The sequence below is a fragment of the Entelurus aequoreus genome, linkage group LG06, assembly GCF_033978785.1.
Source record: "Entelurus aequoreus isolate RoL-2023_Sb linkage group LG06, RoL_Eaeq_v1.1, whole genome shotgun sequence".
NCBI lineage: Eukaryota > Metazoa > Chordata > Actinopteri > Syngnathiformes > Syngnathidae > Entelurus > Entelurus aequoreus.
In genome coordinates this window covers 38,159,020-38,179,044 of record NC_084736.1, presented here as the reverse complement: position 1 = coordinate 38,179,044, position 20,025 = coordinate 38,159,020, and the positions used below count along the sequence as shown (strand labels likewise).

Genomic DNA, 20,025 nt, shown 5'->3' with positions numbered 1-20,025 from the left:
CTAACTAAAGGCTTTCACAGAATACTTGATCCTCCATTGGCCTGAAGTCATCTCTGTCAAAATGATTTAACCTCATGATCTGCACAAGTCTGGGGCACCATGGCTTGTGAGGCACATGATCTCCCTCTCCTGTTTTCACTCATTTGTGGGGCTTTTTGTTGACATGAGAGGAATGTTTCACATCGACAACTGTTAGCTTTTCACAAGTCATTCCAAGCCCGTGATTGGCTAATTCACCTTGTCTTACTCCGTCATTAGCCGGCGAGTCTGCACGCTGCTGTACACCAAATCCCCGTGGGAAGCCAGGCTTCTGCGAGGCTGTTGTTGGGACCATTTCATGCCTTGATGTTCTGCTGCAGGGGCTCATCCCCAGGCTTTGGTTTGGGCGTGCGTATCTCTGCACCCCCGAGATGGATTTATTTGCTCCAAAATGCTTCTGGGATCAGTGGGTCGAACGGTGCCAAGTCAAATAGAGACGTGCCAGTGTGGCCTTTGTCTGCCGTGACACGGGTGAGAGTGGAGGTTCTCCATAGGGGCTTGTGGACGGTGTAAAACTGTTAGCCCAGGCTGCAGTGTTTGTACACGCCTGGCATTGATGGGCATGTCACCATGGCAACCAGACTGCCGCTCGCCAATACTCGGAGAAAAGCGGAGATGAGAAAGTGTCAAATGAGACAGCAGTGTGAAAAGAGTCTTTCTGGACTCCGATATAATGCACCTGACACTTGAAGAATGATGGCTGTCTTATATGTGGGATGTTTTCACATGAGGAAAGACCTTCGCTTCTCCCACTTTTGCTTCATATCCTGATTAATCACAGGTGTGGTCGCTGCATGTCGACTCCTGCCAAGACCAAGAGTCATGATGTGTGAGCCAGGAATGTGATGACTGGCCACTTTTTCAGGCGAACAAAGGAGGCGAAGTGAGAGGAGACAAGGTAGTGAACACGTCATAGGTGCGTGGACGCGCTGAACTGAGTGGAAGCAGAAAACGCAGAGAGAGGATGATGAAAAAATCGGGGTCAACGGGTTCTCACAACAGTTTACAAGCCACGGAGAACTTTCATGTGGGATCTGGACTAATAATCCTGCAGCCTCACAAAGCCTGTGCGGGCCATGTGCTAACATTTATACAATAATTACACTGTACAACAACGTACTACAGAGGAGGAATATAACCTTAGAGGAAAATCTCATTGGAAACATTTGTATGCACGTACAACGCTTAAGACCTTTAGCATATCAGTATGTGGGAGTAAAGTATGGGATGGATGAAGTCAAACAATGTTCTAATTAGGGTTGTACAATATACCGGTACAAGTATAGTATCGCGGTACTAATGAATCACGGTACTATACTCTGTTTGAAAAGTACCGGTTCCCGGGCATGACGGTGTGTCGTCGTCACGTCATGACATTGCTGGTTTTACGAGCAGGGTAGCATGTTCGGCAGCGCGCACACACAGAGTACTTACAAGCAGACACAGTGTGTAGACAGAAAAGGAAGAATGGTCGCATTTTGGTGTACAAAGTAAAGATAAAGGTGAAGTTATAACACTGAAACACCCTCAGGAAGAGGTGCTTTAAGACATCCGCAGTGTTTTAGCTACTTCTAAATCACTAATCCTGGCCTCCATGGCGACAAATAAAGTACGTTTCTTACAAGTATCACTGGAGGACGAGGAATACCTAAACATGTATGTATGTATGTATGTATATATATATATATATATATATATATATATATATATATATATATATATATATATATATACATATATATATATATATATATATATATATATATATATACATATATATATATATATATATATATATATATATATATACATATATATATATATATACATATATATATATATATATATATATATATATATATATATATATATATATATATATATATATATATATATATATATATATATATATATATATATATATATATATATATATATATATACAGTATATGCCGTATTTTTCGGCATATAAGTCGCTCCGGAGTATAAGTCGCACCGGCCGAAAATGCATAATAAAGAAGGAAAAAAAACATAAGTCGCACTGGAGTATAAGTCGCATTTTTTGGGGAAATGTATTTGATAAAACCCAACACCAAGAATAGACATTTAAAAGGCAATTTAAAATAAATAAAGAATAGTGAACAACAGGCTGAATAAGTGTATGTTATATGACACATAAATAACCAACTGAGGACGTGCCTGGTATGTTAACGTTAGGGCTGCAACTAACAACTAATTTGATAATCGATTAATCTGTCGATTATTACTTCGATTAATTGATTAATAATCGGATAAAAGAGACAAACTACATTTCTAACCTTTCCAGTATTTTATTGAAAAATAACAGCATACTGGCACCATACTTATTTTGATTATTGTTTCTCAGCTGTTTGTAAATGTTGCAGTTTATAAATAAAGGTTTATAAAAAAAATAAAAAAATAAAAGTAGCCTCTGCGCATACCCATAGCATAGATCCAACGAATCGATGACTAAATTAATCGCCAACTATTTTTATAATCGATGTAATCGATTAGTTGTTGCAGCCCTAGTTAACGTAACATATTATGGTAAGAGTCATTCAAATAACTATAACATATAGAACATGCTATACGTTTACCAAACAATCTGTCACTCCTAATTGCCAAGTCCCATGAAATCTTATACGTCTAGTCTCTTACGTTAATGAGCTAAATAATATTATTTGATATTTTACGGTAATGTGTTAATAATTTCACACATAAATCACTCCTGAGTATAAGTCGCACCCCCGGCCAAACTATGACAAAAACTGCGACTTAGTCAGAAGAATACGGTGTATATATATACATATATATATACACATATATACATATATATATACATACACATATATGATATATATATATATATATTATATATAATATATATATATATATATATATATATATATATATATATATATATATATATATATATATATATATATATATATATATATATATATATATATATATAATCCGACCGGTAGGAGGCCACGGGGAAGACCCAGGACACGTTGGGAAGACTATCTCTCCCAGCTGGCCTGGGAACGCCTCGGGATCCCCCGGGAGGAGCTGGACGTAGTGGCTGGGGAGAGGGAAGTCTGGGCTTCCCTGTTTAGGCTGCTGCCCCCGCGACCCGACCTCGGATAAGCGGAAGAAGATGGATGGATGGATTGATTATATATATGTATATATATGTATATGTGTATATATCAGTGGCGTGCCGTCACTAGAGGCAGGGGAGGCACGGCCTCACCTGTCATCATGGAAAGAAAAAAAAAGTAAAAAGAAAAAAAAATTAATTAAATTGTTATATGTATCCAGTGATGATACTAAAGTTATTTTCCATTTAACTTCACCAGTTTTAGATTATTTTTATTTTTATTTTCACATTTGCTGTTCAAATACTGAGAAGAGACGGTGCGGTGATCAGCAGCCAGTTGAGGCACGTCACTGATTTGTGCCTCAACATGGATTGTGCGCAATGACTCGGCTAACTGCTGGCCTGCTGTGCAGTGAGACCGTATTGCTATATGAATTATATTATACATTTCCATAGTTTAGTTAGCTGAGGTATATAATGTACAGTGTATTTTGTCAACAACTGTATGTGTGTAACGTATTTCTTGTGCTGAGCGATCATAAAACTGGGGGCTCGTCTCATAACCCCGCCTCCTGGTGCCAAGCACCTCCGCCGCAGAATACACCCCCGACGGGAGCGCCGCAGCCACACCAACCAAAGCCCACACCCAAACCCTCCACGTGCAAGACTGAATCCACCCAAAAAAAGTCACTTAACAAGAAGCCAAAAAGTGCAAAAACAACAATGCTCGCGCTGCAGGAGCCGCGAACAACCGCAGGGACACAACATTAGGTACACCTGCACTGCAGGTTCATATGTTTGTAAATCTGACTGTGATGATGCAGTCGTGCCTCACCAGACATTAACCTCACCGCACGCCACTGGTATATATATATATATATATATAATATATACTGTATATATGTATATACGGTATGCATATGTGTGTGTATGTATATATATATATATATATATATATATATATATATATATATATATATATATATTTTCCTCGCGCACTGATTGACTGAAAGAGCACGCACCTGCCGCGTGCTCGTGCCGCAGTGTCGGGCGAGCGCGAGGATGTCATGTTATCATTGGGAAAATGCATTTTTAGACAATATGATTTGCCTGAGCGGCTAGGAGACACCGAGAGTAACAAGCGGTAGAAAATGGATTAAAAAAAAATATATATATATATATTTTTTTAAACTTGGTGGTGGTAACGGGCATCAGGAAGGACGTGACCGCAAAGCGTCATAGCTGACTGGTGTGAACCCCATGCTGCAACGGGGGCGAGGGCCCGTTTTAATGCTGCTTTAATTCCATTCTGTTGAAGAAAATCAATTCTATAAAAAAATATGTTGAAAATGGATGCAAAATTAATATGATGGCGCTTTTGTATACATTATTTTGTGACGAATGGGAATGCATGACACATTGTTTTTGTTCTGTAAATAGACCGGGAGAGTTGAAATAAGATTTCATTTCCCACTCCATGCATCAAACATGTCCTCTCTTTATCTCTCAAATGTTGAAATGACTGAATCAATAGAACCTGAGGATGAAAACCAATTGAACTCTCTCCCTCGCTCCAGGGGCATCTTCTTGGACACCATCCTGCCGCGCTACGACGTGAACGGCGTGCGACCTCCCATTGGCCAGAGGACCAGGCTGAGCAAGGGGGACATCACTCAGGCACGCAAACTCTACAAATGCTCCAGTAAGATCCTGTCTGCTTTCTTTTCTGCTCTATTTCTGCACACATGCAGTTGTTCCCGGGATGCAGCCAATCATCCTACTGATGTTGGAACACTAGCCAGGAGCAGGAAGGTTGTGGTTCCATCAGGAGAAGACATCCAGTGCAAACAAAGGAGAGTTGCGTAAGAGAGAGGCCTTTTGCGTCAGGCTTTGTTTACACTTGCTGCCATGGCGTAAACACATGGAGAGTACTAACGTTGGTACTTTAAGAGCAGACCTCTGCCGAGTCCATCTGATGTCATGCACGTAATTACAGGTCAGGTCAGGATAGCAAGACTTGTCAAACACGCTGCAAAGTCCAAGCAGCTGCTGAGGTTCTAACCTTAAATGGGTCCGCTTTAAATATACATCTGTGTTATCTCCACGTCATCGTCCTCCACCACCGTCTTGGCGCAAGAAAGGCTGTGATGTGGCACATGTTGTGTGTCGCTGGCGGTCCATGTGGCACATGTTGTGACGCTGGGGGTCCATGTGGCACATGTTGTGTCGCTGGGGGTCCATGTGGCACATGTGGCACATGTTGTGTCGCTGGCGGTCCATGTGTCCCTAGAAGAAAAAAACATTTCCACTCTTACAGGTCTCCCATTCATGTGGCATTCCTGGAAATGTTTGTCATCCTGTGTGTGTGTGTGTGTGTGTGTGTGTGTGTGTGTGTGTGTGTGTGTGTGTGTGTGTGTGTGTGTGTGTGTGTGTTAATGGTTTAACATCAACAAGCATTAAACTCATCACCGGAGGGGTTCTTTGTTGCACTGCTTAGAGCAGGGCTTTCAAACTCAGTCATGGCTGCCCTCAGAGGAATATTCATGTATTTATTAGATATGCGTTTCATTATTCATTCATTCATTATTCACGTACACTGTTAAACAACACTGTAGGTTTTATCGGTAAGAACTGGCTCGTTTGCCGGAACAGTTGCCAGAATTTTATTGTAAATATTACTGTGGTTTATTTGAGGTTTTGGTTTGAATTACACTAAGGTGTTTGAATTTCCTCGAAAGAAAAAAAGATGTTTGAAAGAACTGGACTCTGAGGGGGCGAGTCTTCAGACTAGATCTGACCAATGTAAGTCTAAGACTAAATCTGACCAATCATCATCATTATCATCATTTCTTTTTATTCCTTTCATGAAAATGCATATATACAAGCCATGTACAGTTGACACTTTCATTGTTTTTTTGTTTCTTATCCAAGACTAGATGTGACCAATTGAAGTCTAAAACTAGGTGTGACCAATTTAAGTCTATGACAAGATATGACCAATGTAAGTCTAAGACTAGATGTGACCAATTTAAGTCTAAAACCAGATCTGACCAATAAGTCTAAGACTAGATTTGACCAATCTAAGTCTATGGCTAGATCTGACCAATCTAGGTATTATGACTAGATCTGCCCAATCTAAGTCTAAAACTAGATCTGACCAATCTAAGTCTAAGACTAGATGTGACCAATCTGAGTCTATGACTCGATGTGACCAATCTAAGTATTACGACTAATTCTGACCAATCTAAGTCTAAAACCAGATCTGACCAATCTAGGTATTATGACTAGATCTGCCCAATCTAAGTCTAAAACTAGATCTGACCAATATAAGTCTAAGACTAGATGTGACCAATCTGAGTCTATGACTCGATGTGACCAATCTAAGTATTACGACTAATTCTGACCAATCTAAGTCTAAAACCAGATCTGACAAATCTAAGTCTAAGACTAAATCTGACCAATCCAAGTATATGGCTAGATTTGATAAATCTAAGTCTATGACTAGATCTGACCAATGTAAGTCTAAGACTAGATCTGACCAATGTAAGTCTATGGCTAAATCTGACCAATCTAAGTCTGAGACTAGATCAGATCAATCTAAGTCTAAGACTAGATTTGACCAATATAAGTCTAAGACTAGATCTGATCAATGTATGTCTAAGACTAGATCTTGCCAATCTTAGTATAAGACTAGATCTGACCAATCTAAGTCTATGACTAGATCTGTCCAATCTAAGTCTATGACGAGATGTGACCAATCTAAGTATTATGACTAGATCTGACCAATCTAAGTCTATGACTAGATTTGTTCAATCTAAGTCTATGACTAGATTTGTTCAATATAATACTATGAGTAGATTGGAACAACCGTAGCGCTTTTTTTCCGTTAAAAACTGGCAGATCATTTTCCAGAATGTTATCTTAAAAATACGGTGGTTTTACAGCATATTACTGTAAGTTGAAAAATGATTTCCCAAGGTAGAATTCTGGCAACGGAGTTGCCAGTTTTTTAAATAGTAAAATCTACAGTTGTTGTTTTTACAGCGTATTACTGTAAATGTAAAAACGGTATACCAGTAAAGTACATTTTCTGGTGACTGTGCTGCCATTTTTTTTTTTACCATCAAATCTAAGGTTGCAGTTTTACGGTGTATTACTGTAAATGGAAAAACTATACCACATTTTAAGTTTTTGTATGGTAAAGTTCTGAACTTGCAGTTTTTTTTCTCTGCAAAATCTACAGTTGTTGTTATTACGGTGTATTACTGTAAATAGGCCAAAGACATGCACAGCTGGGATTTTTTTACGGTAAAATTTTGGCGATTGAGCTGCCGTTTTTTTACCCTAAAATCTCCGTTTGTTGATTTCACGGGGTATTACTGTAAATGGAAAAACGGTGTAATTATTTTTTTTTAACTGCAAAATCATTGTTTTCACAGTGTACAATTTTATGGATATGGATTTTAAGACATGTAAGTAATTAATATTAGGTTATCAAAAGCATGTTTGGAATAAATGGTTATATAATATTTGTTGCAAAGTTAGATCATATTAAAGTTTAAAAGGTATGCAATTTCATGCTTTTTTCTCTGTCAAATTAGGAAGCGTGTCCACATTTAGTAAGACAAGATCAAGTACTTTATTGATGTGTATTATTTTTGTGGGACATATAAAATTATGTGGCGGCCCAGATTTGGTCCCCGGGCCTTGAGTTGGAGACCTGTGACTTAGGAGCTTTTTGAGGAAAGCCTTCAAGGTGAAGAGTTGGGGAGATGTTTTCTTTCCTGCTGCCAAGTGAAAGTGGGGTTAAGATCACAAGGAGGGCTCACAGATAGAAATTTAGTCCTGGCATCAACCTCAGGTCTTTGCATTATTCATGTTCCAGCTAAGCAAGGCAGGTTTTTCTTCTCCCTGGCATCATCACGTACATAATGTATCACTTCTTGGTTATTTATAGAGGCACAGGTTTATTTTCAGAGGATGTTTCTTTCATTGTCATCTGGGGCCTCATGTACTAAGGGTTTGGTGGATTTCTTACTAAAAATATACGTGCGTTCAAATCCAGAAACCGTCGTCGGCGAGAGAAAATTCTGATGTCTTTCTTTGGCTACGTTCACTCTGCAGTCGGAGGTCCAATTCAGATGTTTTTGTCAAATCTGATCTTTTTAGCACTTGTTCACATTACAAAAAAAAAGCGATTTCTAATGTGAATGCAGTGTGACCCGCATGCAGACATGACACTACAGTGTTTATGCAAGGAAACATGGCTTCCACTACCGTAGCTCTCAGTACATTTGTAGCAATTCCAAGAACTTTGTGCAATCACAGTCAACAAGGAAGAGGACAAGTATTTTGGCTCTGGCAGGTTTACAGAATATTTAGCTTGAAGAGCGTGTCTGTAGACAAGTAGTCATAGACGGGAGTGGTGGAGCTTTCACTTGAGTTCCTAAAACATTTTATTTTCACCTGCTTTCTGCTCAACTATTCAATTTGTAACCCTCTATTTTGGAGAATAATTATGACTAGGGATGGGAGTCCCTGCAATGATAGGTAAAACTTTAGAAGAGGTGTGTGACTCCGATAACCCCCATTATAAATATGATTTGTGTAAATGACAACAAAATGTGTTCAGACAGTAGCCTGCTTACAGCCAGATTAGAGTTTAATGTGAAAATGATGTAATGATTGCAATCTTTTTGTAATGGTTGGAGGAGGGAGTTGTGACGACACAGTTCCACAAGGGGGCAATATTGCTCTATGTATTTATTATATATATAAACAAAATAATATAATAAATAATGACAAATATAATTAATAAACTATACAATGGTGTGTGACAAAATCCAAAAGTGTGTGTGTGAGGCTATGTGTATGATTAGCTGTAGCGTGTGTTACCTAGTGTTGGATCGAGAGGAGGGACAAAACATGAAGGCAGTCCGTGGGGGCAGGCAGATGGTCAGGGCGAATGGCGAGGCATAGGAGGTCCGCGTCCACGCGGGGGTCGAGGATCGAAGAGGCAGTCCGGTAGTGATGGGTCCGGCAACACCGATGCATCGGCGCATGCGTCGAGCTCATAGAGCAAAACCCTGTGTTGGTGCGCGTACCGCTTTTAGAAAGTCACGTGACCGATCATGAGCTGTTTCGGTCACGTGACCGATATGCGAACTGTGTCGCACGGACGCCTCCTCTGTGCCCTGTGAGCGGGTCTTTTCTACAGCCGGAAAAATAATAACTAAGAAGAGAAATCGTCTAAAATTTAATACGTTGGAAAAACTGTTTTATTTTAAATGAAAATGTGTAAAAAATAAATTAAAAAAATTCCCAGTCCACAACCATCCTCATTCACAACACGTTCTCTTAGATTTCCATGTTATGATACATGTTCACATTATTTATTGACTGTATCTAAAAAAGATAAACATATATTTTTATTTAAATGAAGATATGAAATAATACAATAATAATACATTGAATTGGTTTATATTATTGTATATACTAGGTCAGTGGTCCCCAACCGCCGGGCCGCGGCCCGGTACCGGTCCGTGGACCGATTGGTACTGGGCCGCACAAGAAATTAAAAATAAAAAAATAAATAAAAATAAAAAAATTAAAAAAATTATTTTTTATTAAATCAACATAAAAAACACAATATATACAGTATATATCAATATAGATCAATACAGTCTGCGGGGATACAGTCGGTAAGCACACATGATTGTATTTCTTTATGACAAAAAAAAATAAATAAATAAAAATAAAACATTTGATAGGGAAATCATAATACAGGTACTGTGAAACAAACACCAAACAAACAAAAAAAACCTAAGGCGCACTTAAAATCTGTTCATTTTCTCAAAAATCGACAGTACGCCTTACAACCCGGTGCGCCTAATGTAAGGAATAATTTTTTGGTTTGCTTACCGACCTCGAAGCTATTTTATTTGGTACATTGTGTAATAAGTGTGACCAGTAGATGACAGTCACACATAAGAGAAACAGCAAAACTTTAAATGTTACATTGAGAATATAGAACTTTACACACAGCGCTAAAAAATCTTTCAAAATGTTTTAGTACAACTTCCGTAAGCTATGAAGCCACACCGCTTGATGGATTGTTGGCGCATTAAACATACAGGTATTATTATGGTGTGTGTATAAGGACCGTAAAATTGCACCTATCAGCAGACATATTATCTGGTGGGTTTGTTTCACAATATTATGCAAAAGCTACTTTTCTTACCTTCTGGTACCTGCTGATGTGTATTTGGGATCTGCATAAGTCCTGAAAATTTGCGCGCGTCCGCCGCTGTAGTCCGTGGTGCGCTTCTTCTTTTTCTCTATCTTCTTGTTATGTGACATTCATCCTCCACTGTTGCCATTTCTAATATAAAGTAGTGTAAAGTTCTTACTTATATCTGTCAGTAAACTCGCCATGAAAGCACTAAAACATACCGGTGTAGTGAGTTTACATTATTCACCCAAGGAACTTTAGTTATTAGAGAGTTCCGCTCGGACGGTTTTTCACGGGACACATTTCGGGCGTTGTTGTTGCACTAGTGAGCCACGGATGAGGAGATGCTGCTCCATTATTGATTGAAGTAAAGTCTGAATATCATTAAAACAGTTAGCGCCATCTTTTGACACTCCTTCCACTCCCGTCCTTGCATGCTACACCGCTACAACAACGATGACGGGGAGAAGAAGCTGTCGAAGGTGAGCCACGTAAATCAGACCGCCCACAAAACGGCGCATCCTGAAGAGATTGTCAGAAAGTGACTTGAAGATGATCTGTAAAACATCATCCATGCAACATTTTGACCATAGGGGTGGGGGTGGCCACATCAACACATAGCGAGCATGGGCTGCTATAAAACAACACAGGTGTGTATGCGACCCCTGAGGTGTTTTGTTTGAAGTGGGGGGCTTAGTTGTTTCAGCCTCATTTGCTGTTCCACACGGTCTTAACGTACAGAGCTGTGTCTACCAACAGGATGTGGGGACAGTCTGCAGGATAGCAGCGGGAACTTCTCCTCGCCAGGTTTCCCTAATGGATACTCGGCCTACATGCACTGCATCTGGAGAATATCAGTCACACCAGGAGAAAAGGTGAGCACATGGAAAATGGCAAGTAAGTCTTTGACATCTGCGCTGTTTTGGTGTCAATAATCACCTGCTTTTTGCCTCTTTTAAGATCATTCTGAACTTCACCTCCATGGATCTGTACAGGAGTCACCTGTGTTGGTATGACCATGTGGAGATCAGGGATGGATACTGGAGGAAGGCACCGCTCAAAGGTTTGGAAGAAACACAATTGTTTATTTCTTTGATACTATTTTTAGAGGTTTGCCCTAGGGTTGTACGGTATACCGGTACTACTATAGTATCGAGGTACTAATGAATCAAAAACGGTACTATACTCTGTTTGAAAAGTACCACTTCCCGGGCATGACAGCGTGTCGTCACGTGGTGACATTGCTGGGTTTACGAGCAGAGGAGCATGTTGGGCAGCGCACACACACAGAGTACTTACAAGCAGACACAATGTGTAGACAGAAAAGGGAGAATGGATGCATTTTAGTGTAAAAAGTTACGATAAAGGTGAAGTTATAACACTGAAACACCCTCAGGAAGAGGTGCTTTAAAACATGGCTAGCTGTATAGCAGCTAACATCCATCCACAGTGTTTTAGCTACTTCTAAATCACTAATCCTGGCCTCCATGGCAACAAATAAAGTACGTTTCTTACAATCATCATTATCACTGCAGGACGAGGAATAGCTAAACGTGCTTCACTACACACCCTAGGAGGATACAATAGCTAACCGCTAACAGCAAGCTAGCACACCTGAATGTAAACAAATGCCATGGGTGGATCTACACCTGCCGTCCACTGTAATGATACCAAGTACAAGAGCTACTATGACTACATCGATATTTTTTATCGTCACAAAATCTTTTTTCCATTTTTTAAAATTCATATTATGTTTATAAAGTCAGTAAATACGTCCCTGGACACAGGAGGACTTTGAATATGACCAATGTATGATCCTGTAACTACTTGGTATCGGATCGATACCCAAATGTGTGGTATCATCCAAAACTAATGTAAAGTATCAAAGAAGAGAAGAATAAGTGATTATTACTATTTAACAGAAGTGTAGATAGAACATGTTGAAACAGAAAATAAGCAGACATTAACAGTAAATGAACAAGAGGATTAATAATACATTTTTACAGTTTGTCCCTCATAATGTAGACAAAATAATAGGTAGATAAATGACACAATATGTTACTGCATACGTCAGCAGACTAATTAGGAGTCTTTGTTTGTTTACTTACTACTAAAAGACAAGTTGTCTAGTATGTTCACTATTTTATTTAAGGACTAAATTACAATAATAAACATATGTTTCATGTACCCTAACATTTTTTGTTACAATAAAGATAATAATAAAATTTTGTGTGGTCCCCTTTATTTAGAAAAGTATCAAAGTATCGAAATACATTTTGGTACTGGTACCGGTACTAAAATATTGGTATTGGGACAACCCTAGTTTGCCCAAAAATAGCCTTAATGTTGGGATTTAGACAGTTTAAATTTTTTTTTTCTTAAACCTTACTTAAAAGGCATTCTTTTACTTGACTGTACCGTTAATGCTAATGAGCTGTATTCATCCAGGCCTATCTTTATTAGAGTGTGTGTTTGCAGAAACCCTCATTCTGAACGTTATCACCTTTAAACATAATACATATACTGTATTTTTAGAACTGTAGAGCTCACTGGTATATAAGCCACACCCACTAAATTTTAGAAGAAAACAATTTTCCCATATATTAGCCACACTGGACTATAAGTCACAGATATATATGTTGTGAAATTTGTTATTTACACAGAAAGATTATGTAAATGTTTATTTGCATACCTTAATTGTTTCCAAACAGTGTCTGTAACGTGGCAGTAAAACGGCCGATCAAACAAAACAGAAGTCATGGTCATGTACCCACTAGCTGGGGAAGCTAGCTCTCCAATCAGCTAAACAGACTCAATAACTCCACGGTGACGTTTTGGTTAATTTACGGAGGAATTTGTGAAACTGAAACAATACACAAAAATGCTATTGTATATTAATAATACTAACACAGACACTCGTAAAAGTGTTAGCATATTAGCTAATGCTAACGACACTAGCTTGATTACATTATGATAGCATGTACAAATATGCATGAAAACACTCCGATACACCTCACACATGGGACACTTTTGTAAGTAATAATTGTTTTAGTTATATTGTAAAACTTACAAACGTTGCTTGGAATGATGAATTAAGAATCCTTTTGAGCAAAAACGCTATGGACGGTTTTACTTTCGGTTTAAGGCATCAAAACATTTCATCAACTACAGTGAGTGACCTCGTCCAAAAGATGGCGCCATAGCAAAAACATCACACCATTCCAATGTTTCTGCTTGGGTTTAATGAAAACTATTGAACACAAAACATTATGGCCATTGCAAAGAAAAATCCATAAACTAGCGTCACCGCTTTTACAACAGCAGGGTTTAAAGCGTAGGAAAAAAGTAGTTTTGTGAGTTACACTGCTAACATTACAGTTACATCTGAACAGCAAGATCATGCTAGGTTAGCCTGTTAGCGGAAGAAAGGAAAAAACATCTACCACTTCTGTAATGGTTGGTTGGCAGCGCTTCAGGCTTAATTTTATTATGTGTATTGTAATGTTAAAGATGTACACTGGGTCTGGGTGGAAGTGGGAGGCCGTCATCAAGCGAGGGAAGGGAGGGAAGTAGAACACCTGCAGAAATGTGTGATTGTCGACTAGTAGAATTAGGGATGGGTAACTTTCACATTTGAATTAATACCCGCTGGTGTTGTCCCGATACCAATATTTTGGTACCGGTACCAAAATGTACCTTTCAATACTTTTCTAAATAAAGGGTACCACAAAAATGTCATTATTGTCTTTATGCGAACAAAAAATGTTAGGGTACATGAAACATATGTTTATTATTGTAATTTAGTCCTTAAATAAAATAGTGAACATACTAGACAACTTGTCTTTTAGTAGTAAGTAAACAAACAAACACTCCTAATTAGTCTGCTGACGTATGCAGTAACATATTGTGTCATTTATCTACCTATTATTTTGTCTACATTATGAGGGACAAACTAAAAATTGATTATCAATCTACTTACTCATTTACTGTTAATATCTGCTTATTTTCTCTTTTAACATGTTCTATCTACACTTCTGTTAAAATGTAATAATCACTTATTCTTCTCTTCTTTGATACTTTACATTAGTTTTGGGTGATACCACACATTTAGGTATCGATCCGATACCAAGTAGTTACAAGATCATACATTGGTCATATTCAAAGTCCTCATGTGTCCAGGGACATATTTACTGACTTTATAAACATAATATGAATTTCTTAAAAAGGAAGAAAGATTTTGTGATGAAAAAAATATCGATGTAATCATAGATTAGACTAGATACGCTGTTGTACTTGGTATTATTACAGTGGATGTCAGGTGTAGATCAACCCATGGCGTTTGTTTACATTGTGACGCCGGTGAGCTATTGTATCCTCCTAGGGTGTGTAGTGAAGCATGTTTAGCTATTCCTCGTCCTGCAGTGATAATGATAATTGTAAGAAACTTACTTTATTTGTCGCCATGGAGACCAGGATTAGTGATTTAGAAGTAGCTAAAACACTGTGGATGGATGTTGGCCGCTAACTAGCTAGCCATGTCTTAAAGCACCTCTTCCTGAGGGTGTTTCAGTGTTATAACTTCACCTTTATCTTTACTTTTTACACCAAAATGCGTCCATTCTCCCTTTTCTGTCTACACACTATGTCTGCTTGTAAGTACTCTGTGTGTACGCGCTGCCGAACATGCTCCTCTCCTGGTAAAACCAGCAATGTCACGACGTGACGACAACGTTAAAAAAAAAAGGGTGGGTGAACCAGTACTTTTTATAGGCGGTATAGTACAGATTATGATTCATTAGTATCATGGTACTATACTAGTACCGGTATACCGTACAACCCTATACTGTACATTCACAATATTCCCCCAGTACTGATAATGCTAGTTGTCAAAGTTAATACCTCCTCAAACTGTATAAAACCTGTGTGTGTGTGTGTGTGTGTGTGATTGTTATTGAAGTCTTCTGACATGTGTGACTCAGGCCGGTTTTGCGGAGACAAACTTCCTGAGCCAATCATCTCCACCGACAGCCGGCTGTGGATCGAGTTCCGCAGCAGCAGCAACTGGGTTGGAAAAGGTTTCTCTGCCGTTTACGAAGGTGAGTGAGACTTGTTTGGCATTCCATCATCGGGGGTAACGATTCCATTCAGAGTCAATTCTCGATTGGAACGATTCTCGATTCAAAATCAATAGTTTTTTTTAATAACATTGAGTTATTGCTTATTTTCTCTTTTAACATGTTCTATCTACACTTCTGTTAAAATGTAAAAATCACTTATTCTTCTCTTCCTTGATACTTTACATTAGTTTTGGATGATACCACACATTTAGGTATCGATCCGATACCAAGTAGTTACAGGATCATACATTGGTCATATTCAAAATGTGTCCAGGGACATATTTACTGACTTTATAAACATAATATGAATTTTAAAAAGAGGGAAAAAGATTTTGTGATGCTAAAAAATATTAATGTAATCATAGTAGTATCGACTAGATACACCCTTGTACTTAGTATCATTACAGTGGATGTCAGGTGTAGATCCACCTATGGCGTTTGTTTACATTCAGGCGCGCTAGCTTTTGTGGTGACACAGGTGAGCTATTGTATCCTCCTACGGTGTGTAGTGAAGCATGTTTAGCTATTCCTCGTCCTCCAGTGATAAGGGTAGATGTAAAAAAACATACTTCATTTATCACCATGGAGGCCAGGATTAGTGATTTAGAAGTAGATAAAACACTGTGGATGGATGTTAGCTGCTAGCTAGCTAGCCATGTCTTAAAGCACCTCTTCCTGAGGGTGTTTCAGTGTTATAACTTCACCTTTATCTTTACTTTTTACACCAAAATGCATCCATTCTCCCCATACTTGCCAACCTTGAGACCTTCGAATCCGGGAGATTGGGGGGCGGGGTTTGGGGGGGTTGAGGTGGGTTGGGTTTGGTGGTAGCGGGGGTGTATATTGTAGCCCGGAAGAGTTAGGGATGCAAGGGATTCTGGGTTTCGTATTTTCCGCACTATAAGGCACACCTAAAAACCTCCAATTTTCTCAAAAGCTGACAGTGCGCCTTATAATCCGGTTGAGCCACAACAGGTCTTGCAACTACGGTAAGCAGCCGTAAGCAACAAGATGTCCTGCGCCAAGTAAAGAAGACTAAACAGAGTTTCCGAGGGAACAAAGCGAGATGGCTACAGTTGTAGGACAAACTCGAACAGTGGGTTGTTGAACAGAGAGCAGCAAGTAGAAGTGTCAGTACAATCACTATTCCAATGAAGGCAACAGCACTAGCAAGCGAACTTAAAGGCCTACTGAAACCCACTACTACCGACCACGCAGTCTGATAGTTTATATATCAATGATGAAATCTTAACATTATAACACATGCCAATACGGCCGGGTTAACTTATAAAGTGACATTTTAAATTTGCCGCTAAACTTCCGGTTCGAAACGCCTCTGCGGATGACGTATGCGCGTGACGTAGCCCGGCGAACACGGATATGCCTTCCACATTGAAGCCGATAGGAAAAAGCTCTGTTTTCATTTCATAATTCCACAGTATTCTGGACATCTGTGTTCGTGAATCTGTTTCAATCATGTTCATTGCATTATGGAGAAGGAAGCCAAGCAAGCAAAGAAGAAAGTTGTCGGTGCGAAATGGACGTATTTTTCGAACGTAGTCAGCCACAACAGTACACAGCCGGCGCTTCTTTGTTTACATTCCCGAAAGATGCAGTCAAGATGGAAGAACTCGGATAACAGAGACTCTAACCAGGAGGACTTTTGATTTGGATACACAGACGCCTGTAGAGAACTGGGACAACACAGACTCTTACCAGGATTACTTTGATTTGGATGACAAAGACGCAGACGTGCTACTGTGAGTATGCAGCTTTGGCTTTTTTTTGCGTATGTACGTAACTTTTTTAAAATATATAAGCTTTATGAACCTTGGGTTAGGTGAACGGTCTTTTGGGCTGAGTGATTGTGTGTGTTGATCATGTGTTTGAATTGTATTGGCGTGTTCTATGGAGCTAGGAGCTAGCAGAGGAGCTAGGAGCTAGCATAACACGTACCGTACCGTAAGTGCGCGTCACGTACGTAACTTTTTAAAAATATATAAGCTTTATGAACCTTGGGTTAGGTGAACGGTCTTTTGGGCTGAGTGATTGTGTGTGTTGATCAGGTGTTTGAATTGTATTGGCGTGTTCTATGGAGCTAGGAGCTAGCAGAGGAGCTAGGAGCTAGCATAACAAACACGCAGGTGTTATTATGCAGGATTAATTTGTGGCATATTAAATATAAGCCTGGTTGTGTTGTGGCTAATAGAGTATATATATGTCTTGTGTTTATTTACTGTTGTAGTCATTCCCAGCTGAATATCAGGTACCGTGAGTATGCAGCCTTGGCTGCTAAACATTCGATAACTTGACCGTATGTGCGCGTCACGTACGTAACTTTTTAAAAATATATAAGCTTTATGAACCTTGGGTTAGGTAAACTGTCTTTTGGGCTGAGTGATTGTGTGTGTTGATCAGGTGTTTGAATTGTATTGGCGTGTTCTATGGAGCTAGGAGCTAGCAGAGGAGCTAGGAGCTAGCATAACAAACACGCAGGTGTTTTTATGCAGGATTAATTTGTGGCATATTAAATATAAGCCTGGTTGTGTTGTGGCTAATAGAGTATATATATGTCTTGTGTTTATTTACTGTTGTAGTCATTCCCAGCTGAATATCAGGTCACCCTCGGCTCTCACAGCATCTTCCCTATCTGAATAGCTTCAACTCCCCACTAGTCCTTCACTTGCACTTTACTCATCCACAAATCTTTCATCCTCGCTCAAATTAATGGGGAAATTGTCGCTTTCTCGGTCCGAATCTCTCTCACTTCATGCGGCCATCATTGTAAACAATAGGGAACTTTGCGTATATGTTCAACTGACTACGTCACGCTACTTCCGGTAGGTGCAAGCCTTTTTTTTATCAGATACCAAAAGTTGCAATCTTTATCGTCGTTGTTCTATACTAAATCCTTTCAGCAAAAATATGGCAATATCGCGAAATGATCAAGTATGACACATAGAATAGATCTGCTATCCCCGTTTAAATAAAAAAAATTCATTTCAGTAGGCCTTTAACATTAATGTGTTGTGTGACATTAACGTTTGAGCAACGTTGAGTTATTGATATATTGTTATTGCTTTGCACTATTTGGAGTGTTACTATATTGTGATTGCGTTTGATTTACCGTAACAGTATCAGACTGTTTTTTACGTGTTTATTGAATCAGGGAAAAGTTTCCCTCCACTATGTGATATAAATGTTGCACTACATGTTATACCACGTCACTGACTTTACCTCGGGGAAAATAATAAAACAGCTGTTTATTCATTTTGGGAGTGAACAGAGTTGTCAGAACGCTGGTTTGTAATCTATTAATAAAGTTTGACTGACCTATCTGACTGTTTTGTTGACATTCCCTTTAGCGCAGCTCCATCTAATGGATGCATAACATAACCCCAGCCTCCACTGTAGCGTTTATTCTATGCGCCTTATAATGCGGTGCGCCTTATATACTGTATGAACAAAGTTTTAAAATAGGCCATTCATTGAAGGTGCGCCTTATAATCCGGTGCGCCTTATAGTGCGGAAAATACAGTATTTGTTCTGTTGTGTTACGGTGCGGATGTTCCCTCGAAATATGTTTGTCATTTTTGTTTGGTGTGTGTTCACAGTGTGGCGCATATTTGTAACAGCGTTAAAGTTGTTTAAACGGCCCCCCTCAGTGTGACCTGTATGGCTGTTGATCAAGTATGTCTTGCAGTCAATTTCGTGTGTATGCAGAAGCTGCATACAACATGTGACTGGGCCTGCACGCTGTTTTTATGGTGAAAAAGCGGACGCTAAAGGCAGTGCCATCACGGCACGCCCTTAATATTGTTGTCTGGGTGAAAATCGGGAGAAATTCGTGAGGATGGTTGCCTCGGAAGATTTTCGGGAGGGGCACTGAAATTCGGGAGTCTCCCGGAAAAATTGGAAGGGTTGGCAAGTATGGTTCTCCCTTTAAGTACTCTGTGTGTGTGCGCTGCCGAACATGCTCCTCTGCTCGTAAAACCAGCAATGTCACCACGTGACGACACAGCGTCATGCCGGGGAACCGGTACTTTTCAAACAGAGTATAGTACCGAATATGATTGATTAGTACCGCAATACTATACTAGTACCGGTATGCCGTACAACCCTAGTACGGGGATGTATTGACATGGTTTTATGTCCCAACCTGTAGTCCAGAAGGCCACGCCCACATGTGTCAGACATTTTTATGCTGCATTACTCAGATTGTGGCCTCAGAAACAGCGCCATAGTTTCCAGGCTTTGCACAAGCCTTGATGGAGGCCAAAGTCCTTCCCTTCTCGTAAGAACGTTCATTCTGCCGCCAAGGAGGTTGTTAACGCCCTGCCTTGCTGTCACCTGCAGCCATCTGCGGCGGGGAGGTGAAGAAGGACAGCGGGCAGATCCAGTCGCCCAACTACCCTGACGACTACCGGCCCAACAAGGCGTGCGTGTGGAAGGTGACGGTGGCTCAGGGCTACCACGTAGGCCTCACCTTCCAGTCCTTTGAAGTAAGACCTTGC

The 20,025-nt window shown here is 39.6% G+C and overlaps 1 protein-coding gene across 2 annotated transcripts in view; it reads left to right on the top strand.

Annotated features, from left to right (window-relative positions):
• The window catches only part of bmp1a (bone morphogenetic protein 1a), a 177,645-nt gene that overhangs the window by 118,897 nt on the left and 38,723 nt on the right, over positions 1-20,025 (top strand). For both annotated transcript variants that reach the window (XR_009826541.1, XM_062050700.1), the window contains exons 7-11: positions 4,741-4,865; positions 11,154-11,269; positions 11,355-11,457; positions 15,374-15,490; positions 19,868-20,013. Coding sequence is in view for 1 of the 2 variants with exons in the window: in XM_062050700.1 (XP_061906684.1) it covers positions 4,741-4,865; positions 11,154-11,269; positions 11,355-11,457; positions 15,374-15,490; positions 19,868-20,013 (607 nt within the window). In the remaining variant the exon portion in view is untranslated. The remainder of the gene's footprint in view (positions 1-4,740; positions 4,866-11,153; positions 11,270-11,354; positions 11,458-15,373; positions 15,491-19,867; positions 20,014-20,025) is intronic.